Source organism: Raphanus sativus, unplaced genomic scaffold, assembly GCF_000801105.2.
Source record: "Raphanus sativus cultivar WK10039 unplaced genomic scaffold, ASM80110v3 Scaffold0339, whole genome shotgun sequence".
Taxonomy (NCBI): domain Eukaryota; kingdom Viridiplantae; phylum Streptophyta; class Magnoliopsida; order Brassicales; family Brassicaceae; genus Raphanus; species Raphanus sativus.
The window spans coordinates 22,111-44,549 of record NW_026615659.1 but is presented as its reverse complement, the minus strand read 5'-3'; the positions used below and the strand labels follow the sequence as shown (position 1 = coordinate 44,549).

At 33.6% G+C, this 22,439-nt stretch overlaps 2 protein-coding genes, 1 long non-coding RNA gene and 2 pseudogenes across 4 annotated transcripts; 3 read left to right on the top strand and 2 right to left on the bottom strand.

Annotated features, from left to right (window-relative positions):
• The first annotated feature begins 2,851 nt into the window (after nucleotides 1-2,851).
• LOC130501941 (1-acyl-sn-glycerol-3-phosphate acyltransferase BAT2, chloroplastic-like) lies at nucleotides 2,852-4,682 on the top strand (annotated as a pseudogene).
• Nucleotides 4,683-5,269: 587 nt separating this feature from the next.
• On the top strand, nucleotides 5,270-7,167 carry LOC130501943 (probable mannose-1-phosphate guanylyltransferase 3; annotated as a pseudogene).
• Nucleotides 7,168-9,592: 2,425 nt separating this feature from the next.
• Nucleotides 9,593-13,328, top strand: LOC108851542 (putative cyclic nucleotide-gated ion channel 9). 2 transcript variants are annotated; one of them, XM_018624983.2, is made up of 7 exons: nucleotides 9,593-9,748; nucleotides 10,116-10,231; nucleotides 10,368-10,962; nucleotides 11,168-11,380; nucleotides 11,469-11,785; nucleotides 11,874-12,222; nucleotides 12,494-13,328. In XM_018624983.2, exons 2-7 carry the CDS (start codon nucleotides 10,164-10,166, stop codon nucleotides 13,172-13,174), a joined length of 2,223 nt encoding a protein of 740 aa, XP_018480485.1. In that variant the 5' UTR covers nucleotides 9,593-9,748; nucleotides 10,116-10,163; the 3' UTR covers nucleotides 13,175-13,328. The 2 variants fall into 2 exon arrangements, with proteins under 2 accessions (XP_018480485.1, XP_018480486.1); XM_018624984.2 differs by lacking the exon at nucleotides 9,593-9,748 and having other exon boundaries at nucleotides 10,349-10,962.
• A 184-nt stretch (nucleotides 13,329-13,512) lies between these two features.
• Nucleotides 13,513-14,951, bottom strand: LOC130501945 (gamma-glutamyl peptidase 1-like). The gene is made up of 3 exons (XM_056996752.1): nucleotides 14,548-14,951; nucleotides 13,843-14,172; nucleotides 13,513-13,752 (listed from the first exon to the last, which is right to left on the bottom strand). The coding sequence occupies exons 1-3, from the start codon at nucleotides 14,857-14,859 to the stop codon at nucleotides 13,642-13,644; spliced, it is 753 nt and encodes a 250-aa protein (XP_056852732.1). The 5' UTR covers nucleotides 14,860-14,951; the 3' UTR covers nucleotides 13,513-13,641.
• A 5,697-nt stretch (nucleotides 14,952-20,648) lies between these two features.
• Nucleotides 20,649-21,320, bottom strand: LOC130501944 (uncharacterized). Its single transcript, XR_008939955.1, has 2 exons — nucleotides 21,083-21,320; nucleotides 20,649-20,905 (listed from the first exon to the last, which is right to left on the bottom strand). It is a non-coding gene; the product is annotated as an uncharacterized LOC130501944 (long non-coding RNA).
• Nucleotides 21,321-22,439: the final 1,119 nt, after the last annotated feature.

The following is a 22,439-nucleotide window of genomic DNA, read 5'->3' as shown; positions in this document are numbered from 1 at the left end:
TTGACACAACTTTTCATGCATGGCTATATTCTTCATATATGATGCTGCTATGATTATTAAGCAAATTGACCCTTAAATATATGACCGGAAAAGTTGTTGGTATAAAAAAAGCCTTCTTTTAGTAACATTTGAACGATAAGGGAAACTGAAGTTTACAAATAAATAACTTGTATTTGGTGAAAAAAGTGACTTGTAAAAATTGAACGATGTTGGGAGTAACTAATTAAAATTATATGTATACAAACGCATTGAGCCACTCTAAATATCATATAATAATAGACAAATAGGCATGAAAGGATAACTTGCTCAGTTTAATCGAAGTACAACTGAAAAGACAATGAATTGTAGTGTTATACAGAATTGAACTAAGAGATTAAACTATGACAATGGGTAAATAAACTAATCATAAATATGATCATAACCTTTTATATATTTCCACTGTAAACTCAGTACAAAAACTAATGAGCTGTTTCATTCAGACTTAGAGTTGAACTGCTTGGCTTCTTCAACATTGTCTATTTGTTAGTCACAAAAAAGGCTACAATGTTCCGAATCAAAATGATAATCAGTTAAAGAAACGATACTGAGTTTGGTTATGGTTCCATATAGAATCTAAATCCCCTCTAACGAATTGGTCTGGCGACAAAAATTATGATAAAAGATTATCACTTCATACGATAAAAATAACAGGGAGATTAGAAACTCCTAGCTCAGACGACTAACTCCAATTATAGATTTGTGTGGAATATGATCTTCTGTACAAAGTGCACTAAAGATGAGAATATCAACTTGGCCTTGGCTTCTACGCTAGGCTGGCAATTAATACAAAAAAAAATAATTTTTTTATTGAAACTTAACCAATTACGATATAAAGTTGTTGAGATAAAAACAGCCAAGATGACATAATTCATCTGAGACTCATACATCCGTTTCAAAAAGAAAAGGGAAACGCCTATATTTCCCAGTAAAAGTAATTAGGCAAAGGGCCTGAGAAAGTGAGATATTTCTTGGAGGAAAACTTGGCCGCAGCAGAGTTTAGCAGGGAGGACATTCGTAAGGGTTTCAGCTTTCCAGCTCATAACTAAAAGAAAAGACAGAAAGATAATTAATTTAACCATCCATGAGAGATGACAATAACATTGAAAAGATTAAGCCAGACACTAAACAGAGAGTAGAGAAGCAGTAACCTTGAGGACTGAGATGTCGTTAAAAATGTAGGGCCCACTGGAACTAAAACTTGCCGGAGATTTGATCAGATTTCAGTGCCATTGCTTGATTTGGCTGAATGGAGGTTGTCGAAATGGATCGAGGTGAGATTCGAGGAGAAGGTTTATATAACATGAGGAGCAAAGGAAGGTGAAAGGATCTAGGTTCTCTCATTAAGATTGAATTAAAGGATGGAAGTAAATGAGGAGTAATGGGTGAGATTTGTCGAAAACGCAGAGGAGAGAAAGCGTCGTCAGATTATATTAGGGTTAGAGCATAGCAGAGTTTCTGGGGCCGAAAACATTATCTGAACTTAAGCCTAATAACACTTAACAGACACAAACACATGTCATCTCCTTAGACTTCGAATTATGACCTCTCGTCCTTACGTGGCGCAACAGGAGGGAAGGAAACCCTCTTTTTATATAAATAGATGGACTAAGGAAACTCTTATTACATAATTAGTAATTCTCTAACAAAAGAATATTAGTATTTTGATACAATATATTTCTATATCTAATTTCTATTTTATAAATAATAAATTTATGCTACTTGCAAGAGACAAGTATATTCTATGAATTTCTCACAGAATTTCCAAGTTTTCATTAGAGACCCTTCATTCTCTGCTTTTAATCTTAAAAAGGAATTATTCAGAAGAACCATCTAAAAAAAGAAGAATCCCATCTAATTGACAAAAGAAAAAAAAAGAACCCCATCTAACTTTAGTGGGCTATTTATTCAGTGAATTTCAATTTACATAAGGCCTTGTATAACAAAACGGCACGCAGTTCGTCTCACAAACAGAAAAACGCAACCCGCCGCTTTATCTCCTTAAAACGACACACAGTTTATATACAAAAGGTAAACAGCGGGGGCAACGAATACAAGAAGATAAAAGCATGAGAAGATGATGAGAGATAACATGAGCAGATCTCACGGATGTTTTTAGCTCTCGAGAGATAAACATGAGCAGATCTCACGGAATGTTTTAGCTCTCGAGAGATAAACAGAACGTTTTTAAAAATTTCAACTAGGAAACGAAACTGAAAATATCTAAACAACGTTACTATACAATGGACTAAGAAAAACTCTAATTGCATAATTAAACCTTAGAGGAATTCTTAAACAAAAACAATATTAGTATTTTTGATACAACATATCTAATTTCTATTTTAAAATTTATGCTACTTGCAAGAAGACAAATATATCTATGAATTTCTCACAGAATTTCCAAGTTTAATTAGAGAAATACCCTTCATTCTCTGCTTTTAATCTTTACAAAAATTATTTAGAAGAACTCCGTCTTGACAAAAAAAAAGAAAAAAAAATAACCTCATCTAGATACCTCTATGACATTAGAAGGGCTATTTTTTTCCCGTCAAATTATATTAATATATAAGGCCCAAAGCCTGAAATCCTTACAAACACAAAATAATTATTCAGTGGGGCTATTTATTCAGTGACATGACATATTAAGGCCTTGTATATTCAGTAACAAACGGCACGCAGTTCGTCTCACAAACAGAAAACGCAACCCGCTGCTTTATCTCTTTGAAACGACACACAGTTTATATACAAAAAGTAAAAACAGCGGAGCAACGAATATAAGAAGATAAAAGCATGAGAAGGATGATGAGAGATAAACATGAGCAAATCTCACGGATGTTTTAGCTCTCGAGAGATTCCGCCATGGATGTCGCTTCTGCTCGGGGCTTCATCTCTTCACATCCTCCTCCTCCATGTATGCCGCCAAACTCTTCCCTACTTCTTCCTAGATTCATTTTCCTGTAAATTAAATCGGGAGATAATAACTCTGTTCTTCTTAATTTATGTTATGTTCTCAGATTATAGTAAACCAATCTGTTCATCACAGTCATCGTTGATTCGGGTAAGTTCTTGTAATTCAATCGGGATAACTTCGTTAGTCTCATTGAGAAAGTGATGGGCTTTTTTTAGTTGACAATGAAAGTTTCAAACTTTAAGCTCTCTTTACTCTTATGAACTTCAGATTCCGATCAGTAAAGGATGTTTCTTTGGTCGTGGTTTCGAGCTTGAGTACTACTATTCCCTTCATGGTAGGAATCAATCAAGATTGGTTTCTTGTTGCGTCTGCTTTGTTCTATGTAAAGACTCAAACTTTTGTTGCTTCTTCTTTAGCTGCTCAGAGAGGGGAAACAAGGCGTAGTGTTGGTGTACAATGCTCTATAAGATGTAACCCTTTCAAAGTTCGTGATAAGAAGAACTCACGGAGGTTATTAAGTGTGAGGTCGGATCTTTCAGGAGCTGCTGCAACCCCTGAATCTACTACTTATCCAGAACCAGGTACAAACTTCTCTCTCTGCTTTGGGCTGTATTACAACAACCTCTTGTTCTTCTTTTGTTTTCAATAACACAATTAATCCTTTTCTTTTGTCTTTGAACTTTGAAGTGCAGAGATTAAGTTGAGCTCAAGACTCAGAGGGATATGCTTTTGCCTCGTCGCTGGCGTCTCCGCCATCGTTCTCATCGTCCTGATGATTATTGGCCATCCTTTTGTACTTCTCTTGACCGCTACAGGAGAAGTTCCATCACTTTATAGCTAAAACTGGGCTTCCATAAGCATCTACCCGTTCTACAAAACCGAGATCCAAGGCTTGAGAATCTGCCGTCATCCGACACTCCTTGTGTTTATGTTTCAAACCACCAGAGTTTTCTGGATATATACACGCTTCTCAGCCTTGGCCAAAGCTATAAGTTCATCAGCAAGACGGGGATATTCGTTATTCCTGTCATCGGTTGGGCCATGTCCATGATGGGCGTTGTTCCCTTGAAGCGGATGGACCCAAGAAGCCAAGTGGTATGCATGCTTCTTCCCTCACTCACTCTAATCTCAAGTGTTTCTGTTTTAAAAAAAAACTCATAACTCTTTTTGTGGCATTGTATTATAGGATTGCTTGAAACGATGCATGGGCTAGTGAAGAAGGGAGCATCTGTGTTTTTTCTTCCCGGAAGGAACGCGGAGTAAGGATGGTCGGTTAGGTGCTTTCAAGGTAAACACATAATCTCGCTCAAGTTTCTTTGGTTATTGTGTTTAAGAGGGAGTCACATAAGAGACGCTTGTCTTTCTTGAAAACTTGATATATTACAGAAAGGTGCGTTTACGGTAGCAGCTAAGACAGGAGTTCCAGTAGTGCAATAACGCTGATGGGAACAGGGAAGATCATGCCTACGGGTAGTGAAGGTATACTGAATCATGGGAATGTCAGAGTGATCATCCACAAGCCGATATACGGAAGCAAAGCTGATGTTCTTTGTGACGAGGCCAGGAACAAGATAGCGGATTCTATGAATCTCTTGAGCTGAAACGTTTGTTTTTACTTGTTTTTTTAATCAGTGGCTCTGATGAACAATGAGAAAGGCTATGTCAATTTTTACATGTGGAAGAACAAAACATGTTCGGAATTATTGTTTTAAAAATAAAATTAGGCTTTTCTATTTTGTTTTGGCCTCACAGGAGTCAGAGGTCTTATACTCTTGCACCTCTTTTTCTTCTTTTCTTTTTTTTTCCCTCAATATTTGTGCTAATTACGAATCATTTTTCATTAAACTGACTAAAATACAAAATTCCTTATAATTTTATACAGTTGGCCGATGAAAGAATAATTAAGAAAACATTCTACTTTTGATATAAAATCTGTCATACTTGAATCTGAATTGGGCAAGTTGCCAAACTACATAAAAGCTACAAAGCATGTATCTTTTCAAAATGGAAACTTAGATATCATAATCTCAAATTAAATAAATAATTTCTAACGGTTTTGTTTTTTTTAAATAAAAGTACATGTGAAGAATAACTAAACAATTTAATTTGTAACCTGTTTTCTCAGACTCTATTGAAAAGCAAACTTTTTATTTTATTTTTGTGCATAAATTTTGAAAACGTTATATATGTATGTAAACCAATAAAAATAATATTTAGAGTTGTTGACTTATTGATAATTCTTCTATTGACTGACTCATGGAAAAGAATTAGAGAGATGAGACGGTAATAAGTAAGACCGTGTGGACCCCACTCGGACTGCACGGAGACAGCAGTTTCAGTTTTCTTCTAAAGAAAAATCTAATCTCTCTCTGTCTGAATTCTGAAACGACTTCCGTCTCCTTCCACCATTCTTCACTTATCAGTGTCAAACCAGTCGACAGACAGGGATATACCTACATTCGCCTAGTTTCAGATCTGTAAAAAGAACATCTTCAAAAACTTCGTGTAAGTCTGTTGCAAGAAACGCATAGTCTCATTTTCTCAAAAAAAAAAAAAAGAAACGCATAGTCTTCTCTTCCCTTATAGATCCTTATTCATTTACATCGTTGTTTCTTGATCGTGATAAGAAGTTTCCTGCCTGTTAAATGTATATAGATATAGTTGATTCAAAGAGATTTCTTTTGTTTTGTGTTTTGTTTTTTTTTTTTTTTTTTTTGTTTTTTTTCTTTTTTTTTTTGCCACTTGGGGAAATCTCACACCCAGGAACCCCTGAAGATGGAGTCGAACCCCGGTGCCTTGGATGCCACTTAGCCACTAGACTAAGGCTGACCCGGCTTTTGTGTTTTGTTCTTATAAAGTTTTTAAAAGAGATTGAAGATTTTCCTTTTTTTTCCAGAAAATATATATAGGTAGTAATACCATGTTGCACAATTCTTGTTGATTACTACTACATTATATCTGTAGAAGAATGAAGGCTGTAATTCTAGTAGGAGGATTCGGAACTCGATTGAGACCTCTTACATTCAGCATGCCAAACCTCTTGTTGATTTTGGTAACAAGCCCATGATTTTGCATCAGGTAAATGTGTTGGTGGTAGCTTCTTCTTCTTCTCATTATGATGCATTCATTCATTCTCTGATCATATACTTTTTTGGTTGATGATTGATTAAAATAGATTGAAGCACTAAAAGCTGCTGGAGTTACTGAAGTTGTATTAGCTATCAACCACAACAACCAGAGGTACTATTACTACCTTATTGTTTCATTATTATTTACCCTGTGGCATAATGATTGACTCACATTGTGTTTTTTTTATTTTAATTTAAAAGGTGATGTTGAATTTTGTGAAAGAATACGAGAAGAAGCTGGAGATGAAGATCACCTTCTCCCAAGAAACCGAACCCCTAGGGACAGCAGGGCCTCTCGCTCTGGCTCGTGACAAGCTCCTCGACGACGAATCAGGCACACCCTTCTTCGTGCTGAACAGCGACGTCATCTGCGAATACCCACTCCTCGAGATGATCCAGTTCCACAAGAGCCACGGCGCCGAAGCTTCCATCATGGTGACCAAAGTAGATGATCCTTCAAAGTACGGCGTGGTTGTTATGGAGAAAGAAGCAAAAGCAAGAGTCGAGAGTTTCGTCGAGAAACCGAAACATTTCGTGGGGGACAAGATCAACGCTGGGATATACCTCTTGAACCCGTCCGTGCTCGACAGGATCGAGCTGAGACGGACGTCGATAGAGAAAGAGATATTCCCCAAGATCGCCTCGGAGAAAAAGCTTTACGCCATGGTGCTGCCAGGTTTCTGGATGGACATAGGTCAGCCGAGAGATTACTTGACAGGGCAGAGAATGTATCTCGACTATCTGAGAAAGAACGCGCCGGGGGAGCTTTTAGCGTCGGGAGATCACATATTAGGGAATGTTATGGTGGATGAGACAGCGGTTATTGGAGAAAGATGCTTGATAGGGCCTGACGTGGTGATCGGTCCGGGATGCGTGATTGAACCGGGCGTGAGGCTGTTTGGTTGCACTGTGATGAGAGGCGTGAGGATCAAGGAACATGCTTGTGTGTCTGATAGTATCGTGGGGTGGGACTCGACCGTTGGAAGCTGGGCTCGTGTGGCTGACGTAACGGTTCTTGGGAAAGATGTTCACGTTGCTGATGCTGAGGTTATACAAATGTCTGCTAAACCAGAGATCGTCTAGAAAGTGTGATTCCATCCTATTTATTATTATAATGTTATTTGAAACCTCATTTTTTTCTTTGATTAGCTCTTCTTGTAGTATGATTTTATATTATGTTTGATCAACTTGCTCTCATTCGGTTTAACATTCTTTTCAACGTATTTGTTAACCTCTCTAATATCAAATTGAGTATGAGTAACAAGTATTCATAAATTCAAAGTGTACAGGCATACAGCTTAGTGTTTAGCTGCTTCATATATAACTCAGACACCACAAAAATATATGCTCAGATTTGTGAATGTTTATGTTGAAGAGAATGTAAGTTTATTGTTTAAAAATAAAATTTAGGCTTTTCTATTTTGTTATGGCCTCGCAGAGTCACATGTCTTGTACTCTTACGCATCTTTTTTCTTCCTTTATTTTTCCAGTATTTGTGCTAATCGAATCATTTATAGAATTCATCATTAAACTGATTAAAATACAAAATTCCTTGTAAGTTATACAGTTGGCCGATGTAAGAATAATTAAGGAAACATTCTGTTTCGGTATGAAATCTGTCATACTTGAATCTGAATTAGGTAAGTTGCCAAACTACATAAAAACTACAACGCATGTATGTTTTCAAAATGGAAAAGTTAGATATTATAATCTCAAATTAAATAATATAATGTCTAGCTAAAAGGTTTTCTTTCTTTCAAAAGTACATGTGGAAATCAATACTATTAATTCTTCAACATGTCCAATTGATATGGGATTATGTCCAACAACTATTTTTTCCACAATAAAAAACCATATATTCTATAACTGGATCTAAATAAATATTTTGTAACCAGTTTTTAACTCCATAATGGTTGGGGCTTATTAAAAAAACAAATATTTTATAACTGTTTTCCTTTAATTCCTATATTCTAAGATCCATAACTGCAACATTTATGAAAATGTACAAATAAATTGTTGATATATATCGATTTGAATATGTAAAATAATTACATCACTTTTTTTTGAAAATATATGCACATTTTGTTACGGAAAATATATGTTATTAATCAACAATAATACATTAATTAATCCAAATTAATAACCACCTTTATTCTTACTATTATGACTACTAATATTTAAAATCTAAGTTTATGCTTTATATTTACTAACCCTGACCTTTTAATAAAATAAATAATTAATATAATATTATTTACCATTGAAAAAGTTAATATAAAATAAAAATAATTAGATTTTTATTTCAATTCATGAAATACAAATTTATCTAACTAATATATCTACAAAATTAGGATTTTGCCGATAAATAATAATTATCATGAAATTAAATAATTAAAAGATAATTAAATTATCTCAATTTTTCGGGTCAACCATTACAAAAATCACGGATAAATGAAAATTTGATGGATTTTTAATCGTATGGGATTTCTAAATAGAAATTTTATAATTTAATTCAAATTCTAAGCTGAATTCAATGTAGATCACTAGATTTACCACTGGTGCCGTGGATTCATATCGTATATGAAAATATACTAAAACTATATCATAAATTAAATTTAGCAAAATTTGGATAAATATAATAAATTAATATTTTAATATATAGGTCCAATATAATCAGATTCGAGGCATAGACTTATGGGATCGATTCTATATTGGTTTTTTCGAGTACAAATATTTAATTGCGTGAATAATTCAAAATGCTAATAAATACCACAATATTCTGATTTTATTTAAACCTGATTATATATTTCATCATCAAAATTATTTTTATTAAAACGTTAAACCTATTATAATATTCACATATATAATGCTTTCTTTGTAACATTTAAATGTAAATAAATAGTCAGAAATATAATTTATATTCAATAAATTTAATTTGTTTCGGCAAATAAATTTGCACTTTGAAAACGTGGATCAAAAATAATATTACTTTGTTATTTAAGAAAAATAAAAATTTATAGCTGTTAGAAATAAAGTACAATTAATATATGAAATGACTATGATAGAAGTGTTTATAGTTATGAAAAATCACAAATTCAATATAACTATCAAAAATCTTTTACTGAACTTTTTAAAAAATAATATTTACACAAATATGATCACAGAAAATACAAATATGATTTACAAAAAATACACAAACATGAAATTAAAATTTCTAAAAAAATGTAAAACAAAAATATACCCGCCCTTTGAAGGGCGGATCAAAATTTAGTACGAGAATAATTTGCAACCTGTTTTTATTCTTCAGACAGTTTTCTACAGCAAAGTTATTATGTTTTGTGTGTAAATATTTAAGAATACTCGATGTAAAAGCAAATAAAAAGAATAATAAGTACGGTTAACTAATTGATTTTATAATTAACTAACTAACGCAAAAAAGAATTAGAAAGAGATGGGACGGCAGTAAGTAAGAGGGGTGGGGTGGACCCGACCCGGGCGGCACGGAGAGACAGTTTCTCACTTTTCTTCTCAAATATCCAATTTTTTTTTTAAGTATAAAATCTCTTTTGTCTGAAACGACTTCGTCTCCTTCCACCAAAGTCCTTCGCTTTCTTCTTCTTCTTCATCGTCTTCATCTCAGCCTGCAACTTCTTCATACCCTCTTACTTCTTCTTCGGTATTCATTACAACTCCCTATTACTCTGTGTAATGATCTTTGATTGTGTACTTCTTACACCGTTTTGATGCTAAAGAACTCGTCTTTATATATATAAAGTGATGATTTTTCGTATGCCTTTATAGATGTTTCGATTTAAAGGTTTTGAATTTTCAGTCAATTTGGAATTTTAGGTCAACGACAATGGATGAATGAATGTTCTTATACTCTATTGCCTGGCTTTAAAAAACAAACCATGTTCATACCAATGATTTCTGACAGAAATTCTGGAAACAACATTAAACATCACATGTTTGGTGCTCTTCTTTATATCTCGACTTTTTAATGATTTATTTTTATTTATTTTATTATATTTGCGAGAAAGCAGGTTCTGCACTTGTGGGATTCATGAGTTGAGTCACAGGGGAAAAAAAGCATGTTCGACTGTGTCAAAACATCAGTGAAATCACAAGTTATCAGTGGCCAACGCGAGAAGTTCGTAAGGTATATAACTTAGTTTTTTTAAATTGTTTCAGACAAAAGAACTAGTTTCAGACATCTTTCTTGTGTTGTTATCCTTTCAATTTTTTTTGTTTTTGAAAGTTAAAGCCTTTCTTTTAGTTTCTTTTGTTCTCCACAGGTTGGATAGTATGGATTCTAGATACTCTCAGGGTGCTGAAGCAGGTCTCAACAGATGCACACTCAATCTCCAAGGACCACCACGTGTTGGTGGTAGTGTTCAGGGTAACAACAATGCATCTTCTGGTTCGTTTAAGAAAGGTTTTAGAAGAGGCTCCAAAGGTCTCTGGTCTCTAGGAAGATCAATCGGTCTCGGCGTCTCGCGAGCAGTCTTCCCCGAAGATCTCAAAGTATCAGAGAGGAAGATATTCGATCCGCAGGACAAGTTCCTTTTGCTGTGCAACAAGCTCTTCGTCACTTCCTGCATCCTCGCCGTCTCGGTGGACCCTCTCTTCCTGTACCTTCCGTTTATTAACGACAGCGACAAGTGTATCGGCATCGACCGGGGGTTGGCTATCATAGCGACGACGCTGAGGACGTTCATCGATGCGTTTTATCTTTTCCGCATGGCTCTCCAGTTTAGGACAGCTTTCGTCGCCCCTTCTTCGAGGGTTTTTGGGAGAGGAGAGCTTGTGATCGACCCTGCGCAGATAGCTAAACGGTATCTGCAGCAGTTCTTCATCGTTGACTTCCTCTCTGTTCTTCCACTTCCACAGGTAATAATACCACAAAAACAATTTTATTGCTTCATATCACTGTTCAAAAAATCGCTAGGCGGTAACTATGCACTTTATAGTTTTTACCGATTTTTTACTGTCAATGCCGAGTTGAAGCAATATTTTGTACACATGCTTCATATTGAATTAAAGTGATGACTAGTTTATGTCATTTTTGTTGTTGTTGCTGTTGTGGTGGTTCCAGATTGCAGTTTGGAGGTTTCTGTACACATCTACAGGAGGGAGTGTGTTGGCGACAAAGCAAGCGTTACGTTCCATCATCCTAGTACAGTACATTCCGCGGTTTATTCGGATCTATCCCTTAAGCCAAGAGCTAAAGAGAACAGCTGGGGTGTTTGCTGAGACAGCTTGGGCTGGTGCTGCTTATTACTTGCTACTCTACATGCTTGCTAGTCACGTCAGTTACTATACTTTTTTCCTTTTTTTTTTATGGTTCATATAACTGATTATAACTCTTTTACCTTTTTTTTTTTTAATTTTATCAGATGGTTGGGGCGTTATGGTACTTACTGGCTTTAGAACGCGTCAACGGTTGCTGGAAGAAGGCTTGCTTTGATCAAAGACCGAACTGCACCAGAAACTTTTTGTTTTGCGGTAACGAAAACATGGTCGGTTATGCTGCTTGGAACGGAATCAAAGAGTCTGTTCTCCAGAAAAGCTGTCCTGTCAATGTCACTGATGGCGACAATCCTCCTTTTGATTTCGGAATCTACTTGAGAGCACTGTCCTCTGGCATTGTCTCGTCTGAGAGCTTTGTAGCTAAATACTTCTTCTGTCTGTGGTGGGGACTTCAGAATCTCAGGTAACGTAACGTCTGTGTTTGATTATGACGATGTCTCTCTCTTTGTTTTCGTTAGTAACTTTGTTTGATGTCTCTCTAATGCATGCAGCACTCTCGGTCAAGGGCTTCAGACAAGCACGTACCCTGGAGAGATCATATTCTCCATAGCACTTGCTGTTGCTGGGCTTCTTCTCTTTGCTCTCCTCATTGGTAACATGCAGACTTATCTCCAGTCTCTTACGATCCGTCTCGAGGAGATGAGGGTGAAGAAGCGTGACTCGGAGCAGTGGATGCATCACCGGATGCTTCCACCTGACCTGAGAGAACGGGTCAGACGTTATGACCAGTACAAGTGGTTGGAGACGCGCGGTGTTGATGAAGAGAATCTGGTTCAGAACCTCCCAAAGGATCTGAGAAGAGACATCAAACGTCATCTCTGTCTAGCTTTGGTCCGGAGGGTAAGTTTGAATCTTAACTTTTTTTTAAAGTCTTTGATCTCATTGTTAGAAGAGAGAGTCTCTGTCCGATAAAGAAGCTTTGCAATCAATGTGTTAGAAGAGAGAGTCTCTGTCCGATAAAGAAGCTTTGCAAAGTGATGCCGTTTGGCAAAGCCTCTTTATCGCGCGGAGACTCTCTTCTAACACATTGATTGCAAAGCTTCTTTATCGATAGAGACTCTCTTCTTAACACTCATCAATGTAACCAAACCATCTTGTTATGTTATGTTAGGTTCCTCTGTTTGAGAATATGGAAGAGAGGCTGCTCGATGCAATATGCGAGAGGTTGAAGCCGTGTCTATACACGGAGAACTCTTACCTGGTCAGGGAAGGTGACCCTGTCAACGAGATGCTCTTCATAATCCGTGGCCGGCTAGAGAGCGTGACAACAGATGGTGGGAGAAGCGGTTTCTTCAACCGTAGTTTGCTCAAAGAAGGAGACTTCTGCGGGGAAGAGCTTCTGACGTGGGCGCTTGATCCCAAATCCGGCTCCAACCTACCTTCCTCCACAAGAACCGCAAAGGCTTTAACCGAAGTGGAAGCGTTTGCTTTGATAGCAGATGAGCTCAAGTTCGTGGCGAGCCAGTTCAGGAGACTGCACAGCAGGCAGGTTCAGCATACTTTTAGATTCTACTCGCAGCAGTGGAGGACTTGGGCTGCTATCTTCATACAAGCTGCGTGGAGACGGTACGTGAAGAAGAAGAAACTTGAGCAGCTTAAGAAGGAAGAAGAAGAGGAGGAAGGAGAAGGAGAAGGGCATGTTGCTAGCATCAGAGCTACGTTCTTGGCGTCAAAGTTTGCAGCGAATGCACTTCGTAAAGTTCACCAGAACCGTATTGCAGCAAAGTCTACCAAAGAGCTTGTGAAGTTTCAGAAACCTTCTGAACCTGATTTCTCTGCTGATGATCCTTGAAAAAAAACAAAGATGCTGACTATATTTTACATTAACTACATATAAAGTTGCTTTTGACTCAGATTGAAGTTTATTCATTTTTTTACTTATCGTTCGATTTGTATTCATTCCAGCACTAAGAAAAGAAGTGGTAACTTAAATTGATTATTTTTGATTTGTGTAATGTTAAGACGAAGTAGATTGCAAGTTCATCAAGAGATGGCATATGATATGGACCTAAGTCTCCAAAGTAACTGCCAAGTATCTCATTGTCCTTTGATATGGTTATGTTTCTGTTCATTCTGTTTAGACCAATGATCAAGAAATGTAAAACATGGAAGATTCAACTAAACAAAACATAAATAAATGTCACGCTTGAGATTAATTAATAGGTTATACATTGATTAGGAATAATAATGCAAAGATCATAAATCCATAAATGTTTCCAATATAACAGGAGACAAATAGATAACTTGGGAGTGAAACAACTAGTTAGCTGGAACTCTGCCTTTGAGGAAGTTCTTGCAAATCGTCTCCAAAAGTTTCCTGTCAGCTCCCTTATTATCCATCGATGCCTTTGCCGCATCAGCCATTTCTTGCTGCAAAAGTAACTCATAACTCGTCAGATACATACCACATTTTATTCTCATTGTTACGTTATAAGATGATCATTATATAATAAAGCAAACCTTGATGAAGCCAAGACGAAGAACACGATCTACGATCTCGAAGAGAATCTCTTTGTTATACTCGGGATGTCCTTGAATACAGAACAAATGATCTTCTATGGAGAACATCTCCACCTCGTACTTGTCTGAATAAGCTAGTACTTTGGCTCCTTCCGGCAACACCAACACTTCGTCCTGGTGTAGTTTTATGATGGATATGCTGTCTGGAATCTCATCTCCGAAGTAACTTCCTCGTGTGATTGCATCCTTGACGATGGTTATCTTTCCAAGTGTAAGCTCTGGTCCCTTCCTTGCTCTTCCAACTGTTCCTCCTCTAACTCTGGCTATGATCTAAAGGAATTCGAGTTCTTATGATTAGAGGAATCTTATAATCACAGTCGAAAACATTATATTAAGTGGAAAATGTGTTTGGTACTAGTAGATCCTAACCATTGTTGTCATGCTTATTGAATACTTCACTACTACTCATTCCTAAATTTTTTTTCTAATAATTAGGAAGTTTTGGATCAAAGTTTCAATAATGTTAAAACTTTAAATTCTTTCATTTAAAGTTTAGCAAAATTTTGTTTACTAAATATACCGTCTATAAGTAAAAGGTTCAATTTAAAGCCACTAGTTATGAATTAGAGCGTGGTGAACAGAAAATATAAAAAAAAAAAAAAAAACAAGTGATAATAAACTAATTATAGGGAAAAGAAGATAAACCTGGTGACCGAAGCAGATGCCAAGAACTTTCTTCTTCATCTCATCAAGTTTCTTGACGATCTCGCATAGCTTAAGGATCCACTCATCATTCTCAAAAGAATCATGAGAGCTTCCACTGATAACGAAACCATCGTACTTCTCAAGATCTTTCTCGTCGGGGAACTCGCCTTCCACGACCCTAAACGAGTCCCAGTGCTCTCCCTCGTCTCCGAACGTCTCCACGAACACGTTGTGGTACCCTCCGTACGCTTTCTTAACGAACTCTGAATCAGGAGTCGCTAGAAACAGAGCGAACTTCTTCTGGTCAACCATTTCTTTTACCGGCTGAAATAAAACACAAAGAGAAGTTGATTACGTGAGAGAGATAAGGAGAGAGAGAGGGAGACAAGGAGCAATGGAGGAGAAACACGTAAGTGTGTGTGTATTTATAATGAGATTGGACTTGGTCGACCCATCAACTTGGTTTTTAATGTTACACGTTTTATGAAATATTATTGTTACTTGGACAGCTTCCTAACCGTTGTGGACCATGTCCAGACATGAATCACGCATTATTGAAGTCAAGAGGACATCATTATATTAATATTACATTGATTGTATTTTTACAGAGTATAAATATATATTACACTGATTGCTGACAACAATAAAATTTATAGACTATTTTGTATTAGAATGATTCCCCTGCCACAATCAGTTATATGTTTATATTATCTTATCGTATCTCATTCTCGTGTATTTTGTTTTTCCTTAAAAGAAATCTAGAGAATTAGTTTTTTTTTTTGAGAAATGGCATGAAATCTAGAGAATTAGTTACTTCTGTGTGATGGCGAAAATAAAATACCTTAGAAATTATACTAGGTCATCATTTTTTCGAAATTATATAAATAAACGTCTAGAATAGGAATTTATTTTTGATGAGGGGCTTGTAATTTTCTTATGTAGTTGGAATTGGAATTTGAAACTAGTTTATTCTTTTTTATACTCTCTCCGTTTCATATTATTTATCGTTCTAATTTTATACACACAAATTAAAAAACATTTAATTTTATATATTTTCAAAATAAAAATATTATTACCAATACATTTAACCATATATCAACCAATAGAAAAATATAGTAAAAAATATTTTCAATAAATTTTGCATTGAAAACCGAAAACGATACTTATTTGAAACGGAAATTCTACTCTAAAATGACAAATAATTCGAAATGGAGTGAGTATATTTTTACCTTTGCACGCTTTTGACAAATAATTATAGAGAAATTGCCAAAAATACCATTTTCATAGTACCACTTTTTCATGTTTACACTAACCACTTTTACCACTATTTTTAATGAAGGGTTTAGATTTGAACGTTTAGGATTTAGGGTTTAGATTTTATGTTTTAGGGTTTAGATTTGATGTTTTATGGTTTAGGGTATAAAGTTTAGGGTTAGAGTTGAGGATTTAGGGTTTATAGTTGAGGTTCAGGGTTTAGGGTTTAGGATATTGAATTTAGGGTATATAGTTTAGGGTTTAGGGTTTAGAGTTGAAGATTTAGGGTTTAGGGTTTAGAATTGGGGGTTAGGATTTAGAATTTTGGATTAAAATTTTGAAAAAGCATATAAAAACAAAGATATAAGAGTCTTTAACATTTTAATAAATAAGGTATTTTTGAAAATATGTACTTAGTGGTGGTAAAGATGAATAATGGTACCTTCAAAGTGGTATTTTTGAAAATTTCCCATAATTATAAGTATTGAACTTGGTGAAAAATGTATTACCGCTTTTCTTGAGTTCTGACCATAACCATTATATAATTTGCAAGTCGTAAGCAACGCGGCGTCACTAACGCCGGTATTTATTGTCTTCTCTAACAAGTTGAAAAATAGATCTCATAGGATTTTTCTAACATTTTTATTCTTAGTACTGTATATTCTTACTTTTAAAACCAATCAAGATCTGTGCGATCATCGGCTCTGGTCTAATGTCTTCATCCCATGCACATGATTTGTTTGAGTTACCTATTATTATGAAAATTGGTCATTACTGAAATCATATAAGTATCGATGTTGTAATTGAAATAATACTTCGAAAAGAGATGGTTGTGTTTTGCTCATCGTCGTTCAAAAAAAAAAATTGTCGCTCACCGTATCTTGCAAACGATTTGGTTAGCTTTCACCATTTGCATGTACTAATATAGGGCCCCAAAATCTTGTTTTCTTCTCTGTAGTGATAATATTTGCCGTAGAATGAACCTATTATATTTAAGGTTCGTTAAATATAGACAATTAGACATATGACTAGAGGTTCCAAGAAGTGTTCTCACTAGTCATTTTCCAATTCTCAATTCCATTATTCTACTACTAAATACGTCGGTGCAAATACCTTGAAGAAAATTACAAAGATGAAACTCGAATATCATCCCTAACCGCGTCTAGATACGTAAAACTAAAAATTATTTAGTAGATGTCCACGTCTAATGCTTTTTCTTTTTCTTGTGTCCTGTACAGTTTTGGTTTTGTTTGATTATTGGGGTTCTTTTCCGAATATTTTGGTAAATAAAAAATTGTAACTCAAAGTTCATAAATTTTGGTAGAAACAATAATAGTTAGAAAATTAATGGTTCAAATAATTCGTCTCGGGATGTTTTCCAATCATAAATTTGGAAAAAAGAAACAAGTTTACTACATCAATCATTACTTGGAAATCATGCATTTTTTTGTTAAGCTGTAAATATTATAGATGATTAAGAGGTTTTTATACAAAGATCTTGGTCTGAGCCATTTTGGCAAAAAAGAATAAAAAACAAGATGGATCATAAAGAACTTAGCAAAAGAAGTCAATCTAACACAACCAGAGAACCATAAGGGATTTGAAGCTCTTTGTTGACCTTTTGGCTAAGATAATATTTCTCATTTCCTTTTCAATCACCGAGAAAACAGTTGCGACCGAAATAGAAGATTGGTTATGAAATCATGCATTAAACATATAATAGCTCAGAAAATTTGATATGAAATCCTTTTAATTGAGTTTCAATATATTTTTATGAGAGTCATAGAAAACATATCCGTACAACACAGATTTTTAAAGTCCATACAATATTTCTGATAAACTTCATCAAAATTATAAAATGGCTAAGAATATAAACCATAAAATTTCATCTTTGAATCATTGATTAATACTTTATCCTTAGCTTTGATTGATTTTGAGCATGGCAAACCCTTTTAAGATATTTGTTTCAAAGAAAACCTAATGTTTTGGAATGCTATTCATTTGTGAAAAGCAGATCATTTCAAGGGTTTGAATGATATCAACGTTTTAACCAACACACTACCATGATTACCAGTGGGAAGAGCCGATGAAATGTAAATGGTTTACTCACAATCTCACCATTCTATGCTGGATCCAATTAATTCTGGATCAGTGAAACAAATCTACAAACAAAAATATGGTTCTGGGAGGTAAAACAGTGTTGCAATGGACAGAGGAAGCTGACATTTCCTCTGACATTTTGTCTCATTCGTAACTCTTTTTTCATAGTTCTCTGCATTTCCTCTGTCATTTCACCTCACAAGTCACAAGCCACAAGCCACAAGCCACAAGTCATTGCCTCTCTCTCTCTGGTTGTTTCATCTAACTCTTATAATTTCCGTACACGTGTAGTTCTTTTATGCCGTTAGATCTTTCTCCTATGCAATAATGCAGCACAACCAACACCAACCACAAATATTCAGTTCCAGTTCGGTTCAACTGTTACACGGACGCCAATTATGTATAGATATATTTTTGTCTGCACCATGTACAGAGGAGAATATGAAAATTTGTATAGTGTTTGATGGTGGTACTCTCCATAAAATCTAGTTTCAACTAGGGTGCACATGTTATTGGTCAGACCATCATAAAGCTTATACTAATTTAATCCTATAAATAGCCATATTGGTTTGCTAATCAGTTTCCTATGACAATTAAAATATAGTGAACTTAATGTAACCTACCTTTAGTAATATGTTGCCAAAAGAACCCCTACCTGTTGTAGAATAATAAAACATCTAATACAAATTGATCAAATATTATTTAAACAAATGAACAAAGCCAAGCAGGAATTCAAGCGTAGGTTTCAGTCCATATCAAAACTTTTGAACTATCTACTAAAAAAAAAACAAAAAGAACTTGTTGTTTTTATTTTCTTTTTTTGTCGTTTTTATTTTCAAGCCACTGCAATTTTTTTTTTCTGAATTCTCGATCTATTTTTATTTTCAAGCTTTTCTATGTGTGTACATATGTACATTCCTGATGATGTTGGATGTATATATCTAAAGTAATCTATTGTTGACAACACAACGCAGGAAAAGGTAGGAGAGATTGAGAGATGGTTGTTTCTTGGTTCTACATTTCTTCTCATCTCGGTATTGTGACTTCCATCTATCTTATTAAAACAGAAACATTTTGTTGGATCTAACATTTATTTTGTAAGTTTTTAAATTAAATACACATTTATACTTTATAGTTAAACTTACATTAAATTACTAATGTTCTTTTCTTTATACTACTATCCATGTTTCCAAAACAATATACTTATTTTTTTTTATACTACTATCAATGTTTCCAAACAATATATTTTTATAACTACTATCAATGTTTCCAAAACAATACAATAATTAATCTTAGTTATTTTATATATATCATTTCTCTTTAAAATTTTGTAGAAACGTTATAATTTCATAAATTGCAAAATAATAAACTTTAAAATTTGGATTATAAGATTAGAAATTATGAAACTATTACAATTTAAAATCCAATTAGATTACATATCGGTCATCCATCAGTTCAATCGGTTAGTCTCGGGTTTTAGTGATTTTTTAATATGTATATTTAAAAAACCTAAATTGAATTGTCAGATCTCCGGATTAACCGGTATAATCACAATCGATTGAATTTAAAAACACTGATTTAAATGCAAAAATATTTTTAAATACACACTCTTTAAAAATTACCAAAATATTTGTTAAATTATTAGTGAAATTTTTCATCGTAAAATATTCCGCGCTTCCAAAGCGCGGATCAAAATCTAGTAACACCGTAAAACCGAAAACTTTATTACTCATCATGTTACTTATTTAGGGTTTTCTACTCAACTATTGCGTACACTTAGTTAAATACAAGAATACAACTGGTATGTTTAATCAAGGAATAATTAGAAAAAGGAAATGATCAACTGAGCAAATTATATTAAGTAAACCCTACACATTATGATACTTTATATGTTCAACTTGATATTGCCAATAGTGGTAATTAACGTTCAAGCAAGCTTAGACCAAAAAACGTTCAAGCAAGCCAGTAAATTACATGCATCGTATTATTTCCACCTTTTAAATTCACTGTAGTAGAACAAAATGATATATTGAATATGGGCTTTAAGTTTTACGGTGCAAAGCATTATGGGCCTATTATTTCAGGAGTATATTTCCTCATCCAAATCTAAATTATTGCTTTGGTTCATCCGACCTGTTTTGAGTTTTGAGTTTAGGCCATTGTTTTTTGACAAAAAGTTCTGGCCATTGTTGTCTAATATATTGTTTTTAAATGAAAATAAACTATTAATTAGATTGGTACAAGATAAAATATAAAATATCTGTTTGCTAATTAGTAACAATTACTCAAGAATAACAGTCCATATTCAATATATTTCTAAACTACATGTATTTTAAGTTTGGTTTAACATCATTTATTTTCAATATTTGCATTATTTATAAATAATGTAAAAGAGTTTTACATCGCTTAAAAAGTGACTCTGAAGTTGGTGATGCAAATAATTTACATCAATTCATTTAATAACTGATGTAAAAATATAAATTATTTACATCATTTACATGCATGATGTTAATATGTGTCATTTATAATAAATGATGTATAGTTTTTACATCAATAATGTTAAATGATGTCATTTTATATCAATTAAAATAATTGATTTTAATAATTACGTGAAGAGAAGAAAATATCTGATTAATAAAATAAATATTTTGTTAAATAATTACTGTAATTATTATTTTATTAATTAATATATTTTATATAATAAAAAAATATTTTCCAATATCAGTTAAGATTTTCAAGAGCATAACTAAAATTAAAATCTTTCATTATACTTTTCTATTATACATCACAGTTAAAAACAATTTACAAAAATGGGAGAAAACAACATATCAAACACAATCGACATAGGTTTCAGCCATCATTCTTGCTTTTGTTTCAAATTTCTTCATTCCATCTCTTAAACTCCAATATTCTTTGTATACTCTTTCTTCTTCTCCTTGTAGAATAAGAAGAGCAAGTTGTCCAAGGATGGAGATGGATCTCGATACCTGAACATATTTTTATCCTACAAAATATAAAATAGAAAAGTATAATTAATTTAGTGAGAACTCTTGATTATTCGATCTTTGAGTGAAGGTAATCGCTTATAAGTAACATTGGCATAACAGTTTAAAGCATCTTAAATTTCTGTTTTCTCAAAACTGGCCGAGAAAATGTACATTTATAATGATTAGTTACATACCTCCATTGATCTTGAAGTTCACCAATCTTCATGTTTTTTTTTAACTACCAAATGACATGTCAAATAACACAGAAAAATAAATATATGACAACATTGAAAACTTAATGTAGAAGATTAAAGAAAAAAGGATAAGAGATGATCACGGGTCAGATTTGAAAACTTCTTAGAAACTGTGTTGAGAGAGTTTAACAAAGAATTGTAAAGGTAGGAGAAGAAGAAGATTTTGGACGTTCTAAAAGAGGTGGGTTTGTGGTTGAGATAAAATAGGAGATAAATTAGGAGATATTAGTGTATTTCTTATAACAAATATTGTGTTTAAGCGTATAAAATAAATTTACAAAACAAATTAAAGCGTCTCAAAAACTAAACAAATTAAAGCAATAAATTTGAAATTAACACTAGCATTTAAGGCGAGAATTTGGCATAGTCATTGTATTTTTTTTCTTTTAATTAGCTTATAATCTATTTTAATTAATTAGATATTTTATATATGTGTGCACATATTTTAAATACGAGATTTTTTTATTAACTATTAAAAACACTACTTACTGTCAGTTATATTTTTAGTGATGAAAATGGCAAATTTATCAAAAATTACAAATATATATATATATATATATTATATTATATATTTATAAATATTCAATATGTTCAAAACCCATATAGATAAATTTTTGACTGTAATACAGTTTTAAAGGTAGTAAGTAGATATACCGATTTTTATTTATATAATGAATATTAATATTTCAAAATTAGAGATAATATAGATTTAGTGTCATTTTATTACTTGATTCAAAACTTTACATCTTTTATTGAAATGATACTAATTTTTGTATCATTTTATAAGTGATGTTACTACATATAGATAAGTGTGTCAATTATTTAATGATGTAAACTTGTATTTTGTATCACGTTTTTGTTTAATGATGTAAACTAATATAGTTTTGTGTCAATTTCATTCAAATGATGTTAAATAAGTTTAATAACGACATCATTTAACATAACCGATTCTGAAAATACATCATTTACACAATAAATGAATTTAATAACTAATATCACTTAATTTTCTGATACTAGTTAAGTGATGTAATACAATCATTTTTTTGTAGTGAACGGTCACTTGCTCAAACCATAATAAAGAAATAGTAAGGAAACTTGAAGAAAAAATACAGAACGTGGAAGGATCAGGTCGACCATATGAACAAGGGGAAATCAGAAAAGAATAAACGCACTCCGACGTAGATTTGCTGCCCCATTCTCTCTCTTTTTTTTTTTAACTTCAACTTTTTTACTCTCTCAATATAAATTCTTTGTTTGCTTTTTGTAGCCTTTTTACTTAAATCTGCAAACCAAAACT